Source organism: Dermochelys coriacea, chromosome 1 (genome assembly GCF_009764565.3).
Source record: "Dermochelys coriacea isolate rDerCor1 chromosome 1, rDerCor1.pri.v4, whole genome shotgun sequence".
NCBI classification, from domain to species: Eukaryota; Metazoa; Chordata; order Testudines; family Dermochelyidae; genus Dermochelys; species Dermochelys coriacea.
Window position 1 is genome coordinate 254,291,273 of NC_050068.2, and position 12,755 is coordinate 254,304,027.

Consider the following 12,755-nt stretch of genomic DNA (forward strand, 5'->3'; position numbering starts at 1 on the left):
TTACTCTCTGAGATTTTTAAGTAACATGTTGCACTTTCCCTTTTTTAAGAGAGCCTGCTGAAATTGTTTTAGAACTTAGCTGAGTTCTGAATGAATCTCATAGTAGTAGACCAGTAAAACCTTAAAAAGAACAGTGAAGTGCCCAGGAGACCTAAGAGACTTTCAGAGCCCACTAAATAGAGCTCTTCTGTTTACCACATACTCATTGAATGACTTGCCCTCTGAAGCTTGCAGATGCTCTAGGAGAGAGACTGCTATATACAATTCTAACCTGATTTGCAACAGATCCTGCTTGTATAACAGATGAATCTCAATCTATTTAAACAATGATTTTTTATTTTTTTTTACTGTTTGCTTTCCAATACAGTGTGCAAATTAATACACAAGTGGAATGATGAAAAGTGAAGAAGGGAAATTGTCTGAACATTGGGAGGAATGCTCACCAAGAATGCAATTTTCAAGTTTTGTAAAAATGTGTGTAATTATGTTAGAGAAGCACCCCAAGGCTCCAGTTAGGATTAGGACTCTGATAGCAGCTGGGCAAATAGAAATTGACACAATCCTTGTCTCAAAGAGTTTGCAATCTAAGGAGATGAGCAACATGTGAAGAGTAGGGGGAGCGAGACTATCAAATACCAATTTTTATACACAATGTTATGTTTTTAAATTAGTTTTTGTAATTATATAAATATATATTTTTTTCTAGTTGCCCGTTAAATATTGGCTGATACCTTATAGGTGTCTTGCAGAAGTGGGTATTGAGAAGTGATTCAAAAGAGGAGTACTTATATGTATTTGTGATAATGCCCTCTGCAATGTCTCTGGAGATCCACTTTCAATGGTATAGACTAGAAAATATTAGTATTTGACTTTCCTGTTTCATATAAGACATAATGCAGGTATTGCAAAAACAAAAGTGGAAAAATGCAAGCTAATGTAATACCGACAGACCTCCGTCATCGGTGGGCAGGATCGAACCTGGGACCTCTGGAGCTAAATGCATGAGATTCTACTGCATGAGCTAAAAGCCACGTGGCTCTTAGCTAAGGCGGCAGAGAAAACTCATTTATCTCTTGCCCATCTGCCACTAGATGGGACAGAACACTATATACCCAGGAGGTGTGTGGGTTACATACTTCCCCTAGCTGAGGAAGCCCGTCCCGAGTTTCAGAGACTTTGCAGTTGAAATCCCAGAGCCCCCACTTGTAATGCCAACAGACCCCAGTCATTGGCGGGCGGGATCAAACCTGGGACCTCTGGAGCTTAGTGCATGAGCTAAAAGCCATATGCCTGTCTCTCTAAGTGGTCTCAGTGCCACTAGATGGGACAGAACACCACACCTGGGAGGTGTGTGGATTACACTAAAAAACCCAGAATAAATCTTTAGAGGTCTGTCTGAACAGAACTGCTAGAAAAACCTAATCTTGAACTGGTTGGTTTGTGTGTTGTTTTAATTATTTTTTCTGTGGACTCCCTAGCACTGGGTTTTCCATCTGGAGGTCCTGCTGCCTTAAGCTGCAGCCCTAGATGCCAGTTCAAGTGCCAATTTCATGAGTGTGGTATAATTACTGAGATAAACAGAAGGAAAGAAGTCTGCATTTTGAGACCTTAGTCACCATGTTCCCACATTCCAGGCTTCTCAACAGAAAAGTGGATGTATAGTCTCCTCATAGCAGCCAACCTTATAGTCCATCACCATAATTAGCACTCATTGCAATCTGGAGCAAAGTCAAGAATGTAGAGCACACTGACCTCTTGCCCGTAGAGGTAGAATTCCTAGCAAGTATTAAAATACAAGAGGAGAGATTTGAGTTATCTATGTGCACTGAAGCTCCTCTGAGGGAAAAGTGTTATCAGCCTGGTATTATTTGAGTACAAAAATTCACTTTTAAGATAAATAAATTCACAATATATTTCTAAAGGGGAGGAAACTCGCTAGTGAAATAGGTGTTTGAAGAAATCATATCCTTTTCCGTTAAGTAAAAGATAAAACTGTGTCTCAGTAGCTTTCTCTTTCCTCTCACTTCAGAAAAGGTTGAGTAAGTATAGTGGAGGAGATAAATAGTCCTCCAGCAAAGATGTCTTGATTTTGCAGGGATTTTTTTCCAAGCACACTCTGTGCCAGAGCCTAAACTTTATTAAAATAGTGTGATGAGGTGAACTGTATTGTGGATCAGTAGTTGCTGAATTAGAATTTGTCTATTTGAATGTGAATATTCAAACGTAACAATTTTTTTTTTTCAAGTGAAGTGGTATTTGCGAGAAAGGTCTGCTTTGTAGAGGAAAAACAAGTGACCAAGGAACGTGGAAGCCCTTCCTATATTAGAACAGTTATGAGGAATGGGGGCTGCTAAACACACTATTTTATTGCTAGTCTTCTTTTAAAAAAAATGGCACAGGAACATTCAAACATACATTTCTTCTGGGAATCTATTGATGTCTGCTAGTATAATAGCTAAAACCTAAATCTGCAAAACATGCAGAACAGAAAAGTCCTCCTCTCTCCAATGAAGATTTTAAGATCTATTTTCCCAGTTATGAGTATTTTTAAAGTGATGACCATGCAATGTATCGGTTGCATATGGCTTCACTTCTGATTAAAACTAAACAAGGATTCTGTGGCTGTTGGATTGAGAGAGGTAGTTTGGAAAACCTCAAGCCTTACAAGTGGGGGATCAAGGAACAACATTCTCAAATTGTGAATGGAGCTCCATCCAGCCTTCCACACAGGAAAGTTGTTATGCAGGAAACAAAGGAGAGTTTATCCAAATTGTGGGGGTAGGGAATATGTGATTTTTGGAAGATAAAGTCTTGCTGTCTATTCTAAGAGTGTAAATGCAGATTTGGTATTACCTCCCACACTAGAACTTTCAAGCTGAATCTAAATCAAAATGTGAAGTCTTGAAGGCTATTACTTGATGCAGTTGAAAATCTCTGTTTGGGAAACAGATCTGAAACAGAGTGGAAAATAATGATTCCTAACTCAAGATTGAGTTTACTGGTGGGATATGGGACAAACTTGCTTTATGGGCCAAGCTCTGTGTGTGTGTGTGTGTGTGTGTGTGTGTGTGTGTGGCAGGCAACGTGTCTTAATTTCCAGTGTAGTTGAAATAAGTTTCATTAGTAATAGTTGCTTATGTTTACAAAATGCCACAGTATTGAATTATTCCATTTCCTGCAACTTTTTTCTTCATAGCTAGACAATATCCGATATCAATTCAAAGGATTGCCATAACAACATATTTGACATACATACTTATTCCAATCTGTTTCATTTTAAGTTCTCTTTCAATGTTCCTAACACATTTAAGGTTTCTCTTGGTGGCTTTCATAATGTAAAACAAGCCCCATTCTACAGTCCTCACTCAGGCTCAACTCCCCACTTGTTTAAGTGGGGATCTTTGAGTCAAAACTGCACGTTTGATCCTGTGATATCAATATTTTTCTCGAACCTTTTTGCTTACAGGTAAAAGAGTTTCATTTCCGTGCCAAGTGCATCTACACAGCAGTGATGGTCCGCAGGGTAATTCTGGCCCAAGGAGAAAACAAAGTAGATGACAGAGACTATTATGGAAACAAGCGATTGGAATTGGCTGGACAGGTGGGTCCCCACTCTGGGGCTGTGTGTGTGTGTGTGTTTTTGTTTTTGTTTTTACTTTAAAAAAAATGTAGATGTGGGGGAACCTGTCGAGTTTGATTTCCTCCTCCTTGGCTTTTCTAAAGTTTAAACATGTGCTTAACTATAGGTATGCTTTCCCTGAATTGGGTCTTAAACAATATAAAACACTTGAAGTAAGATTCTCACCCTCACTCTGCCCCTTTACACTTGGGAATAGGGTTGGAGCAGTGTAAGGGGGCCTTAATAGCCCCAGGTCTGGCTGTAGGAGAACTCTCTTGGTACACATATTGCAGAAGACCCCTGTAAGGGCTGTCTTCTGAGGATCCCCTTGCAAGCTGTGGTGTAGAGGTTGGGACCGGAGGCAGGAGGGCATATCAGGGATGTGCTGCAGGCCTGCAGAGATTAGAACTGCCCCAGCAGGCTGCCGTAACTTAGACAGGCCCCTTGGGTTGTCTGAGTTATGCCGGGGGTTTCTCCAGCCACAGAAGCAGCTCAGATTGGGAAGGTGCAAAGATGGCTTAAAGCAACCTTAGCTCCCCTCCCTCTGGGCTGCGAACTCTGTGTTGCATGTCCTTGCATGCTCCTGATAAAAGGGGTTTGTTGTCTATATGTCTATCAGTTTAGGGCACTGACCACTTTAGTTACCAAGGCCCTAGTATAACTTACATTATTTTACATTTTATTATTTAATTGTGATGAGGAAGTAGTTTAGATTGAGGCTGGACTTCATTGCTTGACTCAGTACAAATTAAAACTGTGTATTCAGGTATATAATAGCATTTAAGGATTGCACGTGTTTTTATGTTGTACTACTTCTGTATCTTCTTAGAGCATACATGAAGAATTTAGACTGATGTACATAATGAGGCAAACTGGGAAAACTGTGTGCAACACACACACACACACACACCCCATTTACTTATGGATTTGTGATTGTAGGCACACAGCAGTGCCCTGTGCTCTTTATGCCTACCCAGAACATGACACTCGCACCTCAAAAATTCAAAGTTACCATTATCCCCACTCACCCTCACCCCTTACAAGTGCTTTAGACTAAAAACACAAACAATAAATGTGAGATAACCAGGAAATGCAGAGTTAAGATCTGCCAGAAAAAGAGAAACAATATTTCTGAAGCACTCTCCACTATTATGGCAGTTCAAGAAGTTATCTCATGGTGTCTTTCCACAGTGACATCCTGGGAGAATGCACTGAAGTTAAGATGCTTTAAAATAGAAAAACTTCATCTCCAAAATACATATGAATGTAATCTCTGCTCCTTGAAGTCTTTAAACCACGATTTGAGAACTTCAATAGCTCAGACATAGGTGAGAGGTTTTTCGCAGGAGTGGGTGGGTGAGATTCTGTGGCCTGCGTTGTGCAGGAGGTCAGACTAGATGATCATAATGATCCCTTCTGACCTTAGTATCTATGAATCTGACAGTTTTCACACAACTTCTCTTAAGTTATCAGAGCTCAAATAAAACAACAAAAAGTTTTAACTAGTGTAAAAATGCCCTTTTTTCAAACAGCTAACAAAACTTTGCCTAACTTTCCTCCCTAACAGAATTCTTTCTGATTTTACACAAGCATGGAACAACTTCAGCTTAAAGTTAATTTTTTCCCCCTGGAATATTATAATTGACCAAATGTTTTAAGATTATAATTAAAGCACCACTGCAGCCTTAACTTGTAACATTATTGCTGTAGTTCTGTAGTATTGTAACCAGTAAAAGCAATCATTAATTTGCCACTATAGCCATCCTACTTAAATAAATTGAAGGTTGATTGTTTGCCTTGGTGTAATCAAATCACAGAAATCATAAATACAACCTTTCTGCAATCTGAAACAAAAGCATTCTGGTTGCAAATGTTAAAACTGCCATAGTTGGTTAAAGTGATGGTGTAGCCATGTTGGTCCCAGGATGTTAGAGAAACAAGGTGGGTGAAGTAGTATCTTTCACTGGACTAACAGAAGTTGGTCCAATAAAAGATATTGCCTCTCCCACCTTGTCTCTCTAAAAGTTGGTTAAATTAAGTGGGAAGTGTGTTTTTTTTTTTTTTGTTTTTTTTGTTTTTTAATTGTAGAAGATCATCACAACAAAGGCAATGCATAGTAGTTTATTTCATCATGGATAGCTGTGCAGCGATTGCGTATATTTGTACCATTTGATTTAGTAGTTCTAGTTCCCTTGGGATTTCCTAAATGATCCTTGGAAGCTGAGCATTTGACTCCCCTTTCCTCTCTTTCCCCCACCCCAACACATCTTAACAGCATAAGCTTGATTTACCTCTACTTGGGGACTAAAATAATTAAAATAAAGCATAGGATGAGATTTCACTTTTTCTTTAAGTGAGTTTTAAAATTTTTACAATTAGCAGAAGTTTGTGTAACTAAATGGGCTAAGATTTTTAAAATGCTAAATTTGTGTTTCTGGAATAAAAATCCTGTTGCTTAAAGATTTGAATTAAAAAAGAGCATTCCCGTGTGAAGAGGAAAACATAGCGGTCTAAACAATGTAAAGACATAAAAGGCATTGTGTTTATAAAAATGTGTGAAAACAATAGCTACTAATTTCACACCCCATGGGACAAGGGAGTATGAAATGTGCTTTAGCTTTAGATAACAGAGTTGTATCCACTAGCCAAGCTGGTTTACAGAGCTTTCTCTTAGTCTTTCTGCCACTAGAGGCTTGGTAGGCCAGGTGCCAGCAGAGGTGTTAGCAAAACCTACTGATTTCAGGCTTAATCTTTTCACCTACCTTTTCTCTTTCCTTAATGTGTTCATTATTTGCTGAGCATTACTCTGTTCTTTGTCCTCAATTTTTTTTTGTTTCGAATGCAGCTAGCTTTGTATGGGTGAGATATGGAACAGCACCAAAATCCGGCACCCTGGAAAGCAAGGGATTTCTACCCTGTGACAAAAGAATACCGCCTTGACTTCAGAGATTGCCTAATCCCAGCTGTTCTGATAATATAATTAAGGCTGCCTAATGTCTTTAATTTTGCAACCAGTTTGTGTGAAAAGGAGAATTTGGCATTCTAAAGGCTTAAACACTAAATAACAATCTCAAGGCTCCTAATTAGAATTTTCTGACATTAAGCTAATTGGTAAAACTGTATTTCAGCAGCTTAACTTCTTTATTAATTTTTTTTCTTTGGATTTTCAATCAATTGATGAGCTGTCAGTATTTTTTTCTTAAATATAATTTGCTCTTTAGTGCTCCTGTCTTAAGCTGGCTGAAAGGCCTTGGACTAGCTCTGAAATGTATTGAATATTATCACTGGCATTCCATCCCTTTTCTTTTAATCACTTACTCTTGACCTAAATAATGTGCTTATTGTGAGACTGTTTTGCAGTTATTCACTGCTCTTACGGAGAGGCTGTGAAAGTACAAAAATTAGCAAACTGTGTAAGGCTTTTAGGCTGGAAAATTTAAAGTTGATGTACTTAGGTTATAACTTATTACCTCAAAGAAAAAGAGATTTGGTTTGTGTCCATATTCACTACAGTTCCTGGCACTGGAAGATTTTAGTGGAATTGTAGTGTTTTATTTTTCAGTCAGCAGGTTCAGTGCAGAAAATATTTTTCTAATTGGCTAATTAAAACATTCAGTTTTTACTGGACATTCATTTTAAGGTATGATCAAAAGCCAATTTACATCAATGGAAATACTCTTGACTTCAGTGGACGCTGGCTCAAGCCCCTTGATCATTAGAATTGTCAGGGGGACAAACTGCAAAACTGTTTCCCTCTCACTCACACTTCATTCTCAGTAAAGGGGTATAACTTTGAAGACTTCAGTTAAGTTTTCCTCCCTAAGAGTGTATGGTCTGTCTGACTTTTAAAATTAAGTAGAATGATTTTGAGCCAAAAAGGAACTGTTGTTATGGAAGCACCCACTGTGGCTCCATAGTCAAGGAGTGACAAGGTGTGAGTTTTGCATTAAAGCCTGGTCTACACCGGGGTTTAGGTCAATGTACCTACGGCGCTCAAGGGTGTGAAAAACTCCGACCCCGGAGAGCTGTAATTATGCCAACCTAAATCCCTGGTGTAGATACGGCTACGTCAATGGAAGAATATTTCCATTCACCTAGCTACCGCAGCTCAGGGAGGCAGAGTTACTACAGTGACAGAAACTCACGATAGTAACAGAAGGAGTTTATCTGTGGCATGCTACGGGGTTACAAGAGCATATCTATGGTGCCATTGCCAAGCTGCTGTAGCCCCCATAGTGTGTGGACAAGCCCTTAAAGAAGAGATTCAAACTTTTTGTTATGTATTTAAAAAAATATGTAGTGTATCCTTCCCAAAATGATAGCACTTACTCTTTTGGATATAGAATGAATTTTGTGGGAATTTCTAAGTAAATCTGTTAATTAAAATAAATAAAAAGTGAGCCCTTTAAGAAATTTTGCACCCAGTGTCAAAATGGGTTTTTTTGGTCCCAGTTCTCATAACAGAATAATGCAGAGGCTTCATACAGTCTCTATAGTGATACTGTGTGGAAGTGGGGAGGGGAAGAGGGGGGGAAAAACCTAATTACTTTAAAAATTAATTTAAACTGTTCTGGAACCACAAACACTAAAATGTCCTTATCAAGGTTATTGCATGATTTCCCTGCAGAGTTAAGGTTGTTTAGAAGCCTCCAGAGGGGTTTAAGAGATGATAATATTTATCCAGCAGACCATTTTGTCAAGAGTTTAGTATGTTTTTCTCTAAGGTGCCACAAGTACTCCTTTTCTTTTTGCGAATACAGACTAACACGGCTGCTACTCTGAAACCTGTTAGTATGTTTTTTGTTTTTTTGTTTTTATAATATATATATCCTCTGCTGTTGATAGGATAACATCTAGCTGCCTTCTGTAAATTACCAAGCTAATTGCACCTCTGGCCTGTCCTGGTCTCTTTGAATGCATCCCTTCTGCCCCTGCCCGCCTCCCCATCCCCGATCTCAGGCCTTGAGCTGTCTGCTTTCTCGAGGTAGAATCACAGGATTCTCACACTGTCAGATGGTGTTGGGCTATAGTCCCCTGGTGCTAACCGTGATTACCTCAGCAGGTCCAATTTAGATTCAGTACCTGCAATTTTCTTCTTTCTGGGAGCTATGACCAGTGGTGTCCAGTGACCAGACAGCCATATTAAAACAAGGTATTGTCTTAAAACTAAAGCATTTCAAAGAAAAAAGATCTTAAAACAATAAACATGCTATATGCATCTCTAGCCTACCAGAAGTCTATTCTCCTTCCAGAAGGGGAAACTGGTAGGTCTAAGCTTGTTACAGACATTCCAAGACCTTTAGGGTCTGGATGGCAGTCTGTTCCCTAAACTCATAACCCAGTTCAGCATCTTTGCTTCAGGAAGTGTGTCTCTAAATCCTGCTCAGGTTTTTAATCGCCACCCACCTTGTCCCTACAGGGACCAAGTCATTTTTACCTGTTTATAGCCCTTTGATCTGTTAACTCCCAGCGCTGGCAGAACAAGTCTTGCAACTTCATTGGATATAGGATGTAGGATCCTTTCATTGGATATAAGATGTAGGAGCTTTCCCGTTGTCTTTCAAGTGTGTGCTGGGATGTTTTTTAATCTGGGAGCTACTGTCTTCTTCCTGGTGTCAACCCTCATGCAATTAAAGCAATATAGGCATATAATAAACATTCCACTAAATCAGTGGTTCTCAAACTGTGGGTCAGGACCTCATTTTAATGGGGTCACCAGGGCTGGCTTAGACTTGCTGGGGTTGAAGTTGAAGCCCAAGCCCCACCACCCGGGGCTAAAGCTGAAGCCTGAGGGGTTCAGCCCGGGGCATCAAGGCTCATGTTACTGGCCCTATGCCTGGAACTGAAGCCCTTGGGCTTCAGCTTTGGTCCACCCCACCCAGGGCAGTGGGGCTTGGGCTTTGGCCTGCCCACCCCAGGGGTAGGGCTCGGACGTGCTTGGGCATTGGTCCCACTCCTGGGGTCGTGTAGTAATTTTTGTTGTCAAAAGGGGTCGCAGTGCAATGAAGTTTGAGAACCCCTGCGCTAAACCAATGTAGTGCCACTCTGTCTCAGTAGCTAGGTCATGTGCAGCATTCATAAAATTATGACATAGCTGCTCTATGTCAGCCATGCCCTCTTTACTGGTTTTGTCTTCATACAAGTCATGTTGATTTACGGATGACCCATAATGGATGAAGTGAGGGAAGATGGCTAAAGCACTCTTGGCAAGAATCTCATGATGACTCTGTTGGGTTTTTTTTAAAAACTGTGATGTAGTGGCTGTGCAGGATACATGAATTTTGGTCTCTGCCCTAGCGTCCACAAAATCTCAGTCAGCGAATTTGCTTGCCATCGTCACCAGTTTAGTTAATCCAAACTGCCTTTGTGCAGGTGGAATAATGCCCCTTCCATTGGGAGGAAATTTTTATTACTTTTATGCATCAGATGGATCTGAGCTGAGTTGTTTGCTTCTCTGGATGCAGGATAAGATGTGGAGTGAACAAAAACAGTCTTGTCTGATTTGAGTTTAGGCCAGAAATGTTTGCTGAGATACTGGAGGTGTTGGGGTCCTTTTTGTATCCCTCTCTAAAGCTCATCGTAAAACACTTCTTGTTTTCTGTGGGAAATTTTGACTTTTCATTGAAAAACTGAATGTTTTCCCAGCCAAAAGACACATCTCGTACAAAATTTCATTTAGTGAAAGACCCAATTTTCCATCAAAACAGTTTTGACAAATAACTGTCAGCAACCCTGTCCGTATCCCTTTCTGGCTGGGAAAGGCAATGGCGAAGAACTGACTCTACTGCTGGTAGGTTCAGCGCTTCCCTCGGAGAGTACACATTGCCAGCCTCTCTATATGTATAAATAAATAAATAGTACTCAGGGTTGCTTGAACAAGCTGCAAGTGATGATGGCCCATCTCAGGGTGCTGCTAGGAGGGCCTGATAGGGCCGTATGGTAACAAAGGCATGTTGTTGGTAAGAGTAGTGTCTATACAAATTGCATTACTGGGAAAAGTTAACATGCCTTTCCATGGAAGGGGTGTGGCTGAAAATTCTTATCCAGACTACATCTGACCCTCTGTAAGCAAGTACAAAGAAGAGAGATACAAATCCCAGCAAGACCCCTGTTTTTCTCAGGACTGCAGATGAAGTAGTTTGGATGATCTCAGAAGGTAATATCATAAGCATTCCTCCACTGCAGAGAACGTACTTGCCGGGTCTACAGAGCAAGACATAGAGATGTTTCTTTAGCCTATGGTGTTTAGAATTCATCTCCCTCAGGGTATGTCTGCACTGCAATAAACAACCCATGGCACCGAGTCTCAAAGCCCCAGGTCAGCTGACTAGGACTCACGGAGCTCTGGCTACAGGGCTGTAAAACTACAGTGTAGATGCTCGTGCTGGAGCCTAGGCTCAAGACTCCTCACCATGTAGGGTCTCAGAGCATGGGCTCTAGCCTGAGCCTGCTCATCTGCACTAGTTGTATAGCCCTGCTGCCTGAGCCCCGCAAGCCTGAGTCAGCTGACCCAAGCCAGCTGTGGCCATGCCTCAGGTCTTTGATTACAGTGTAGACCAGGGGTTCTCAAACTTCATTGCATCACGACCCCCTTCTGACAACCAGTATTGCTACATGACCCCAAGAGGGAGGACTGAATCCTGAGTCTGTCTCAGCCCTGCTGCCCCAGGCAGGGGTGCCAGGGCCAAAGCCAGAGCCCCACCATTCTTGGAGCTGGGGGGACCAAGGGCTTCAGTCTCAAGTGGGGGCCTGTAACCTGAGGGGCTCCTCCCCCACACACACACTCAGTGCTGAAACCCTTGGGCTTCAGCCCTGGACAGTGGGGCTTGGGCTTTGGCCCTGGGCCCCAGCAAGGCTAATACCAACCTTTGGCGACCCCCTTAAAACAGGGTCCTGACCCGCTTTGGGGTTCCGACCCACATTTTGAGAACTGTTGGTGTAGACATACCCTCTGAGACCTTTTATATATGGTGACCAAGATGGGAGGAAGACCTCTTCCGTGAAACACAAAATCAAATAGAGAAATTGGATATTCAAAAGGAAGGTTTAAGTAAATACTTCACATGTGTATATTGAAACTCAGTAGTAAAGGGGAAAGAGTGACTGCTAAGAGATGTAATTGTATGGTGATGTAGGAACCTTAACTTTATTTACTACTTCAGGTTATTTAAATTTTCAACCTTAGGTGCTAAGTTAAATCTAAGTGATTTTGCATTTAACATATAGAATTATTTATTTAGTACTATTGGCTTACACAGTGCTTTATAGATATAAGAAAATGTTCTCCCTGCCCTGAAGAGTTTAGTTTAGGGTGCCCAATCCTGCTGTCTTTAAAGCCTGGTGGGAGTCTTGCCCTGTACTTCAGTGGGAGAAGGCATAGGGTTAAGCATTAGGATCTCACAGGATCCCAAAGCTTGTAAAAATCTTGTCCTCAGCTGCTTGAGTTGTGCTTTGGGAGAACTCAGCTGTTACAGGAAAATCACTTTTAATTGGAAACAAAACAAAAATAATTAAAAAAATTCACATCAATTCCAAAGAGAGAGATTTTATTAAATGTCCTGGTATTCCTGAAGCACAGCAGTATTCAAATCACTCAGGCTGCTGTTGTGAAAGCTACTAGTCTTTAGACTCCTTGTTGAAATGATAACCTGTAAGTTAGAACACCTCATAGTTGTGAATTTAAATGACTTTCTGAAGTTTTCATGCTTCTGTTTTTGTGTGTGATTCATCTAAGATGTCGGCAAAATGGAGGCCTGACAATGTTGATTTCAGATGTTATGATTTCCAGTAGCTTTTGACTGTGCATAGGTCATATGCTTTGTGCAGCCTAGCTGGAGCATGTTGGTGGAAAGATGGCAGATGAGAATGGGTGGCCCTTCTTGTTGGGAGAGAAGTGAGTGACTGGCTCTGTGCTTGCAAGGGAGGAGACATGACATTATGTGCAGTTCAGAGGTGACAGTTATAATTCAGTTTCATTCTTCACACACAGAAATTAAATATGCAGTAGACTCCAGAATGTCTTAGCTGTGCTTGCTGATTACCCAATTTATTCAGCACTACAATGCTTTGTATGCTGGGAACTACCATTTTTGGCATTCAGTAGCTAGTGCATTTTTAGTCTTTCTGACATTCAAGT

The 12,755-nt window shown here is 40.8% G+C and overlaps 1 protein-coding gene across 1 annotated transcript in view; it reads left to right on the forward strand.

Annotated features, from left to right (window-relative positions):
* Window positions 1–12,755, forward strand: part of POLR3B (RNA polymerase III subunit B) — a 130,779-nt gene that overhangs the window by 33,175 nt on the left and 84,849 nt on the right. The window contains 1 exon segment of the mRNA XM_043519596.1: window positions 3,467–3,601. Coding sequence (XP_043375531.1) covers window positions 3,467–3,601 — 135 coding nt within the window.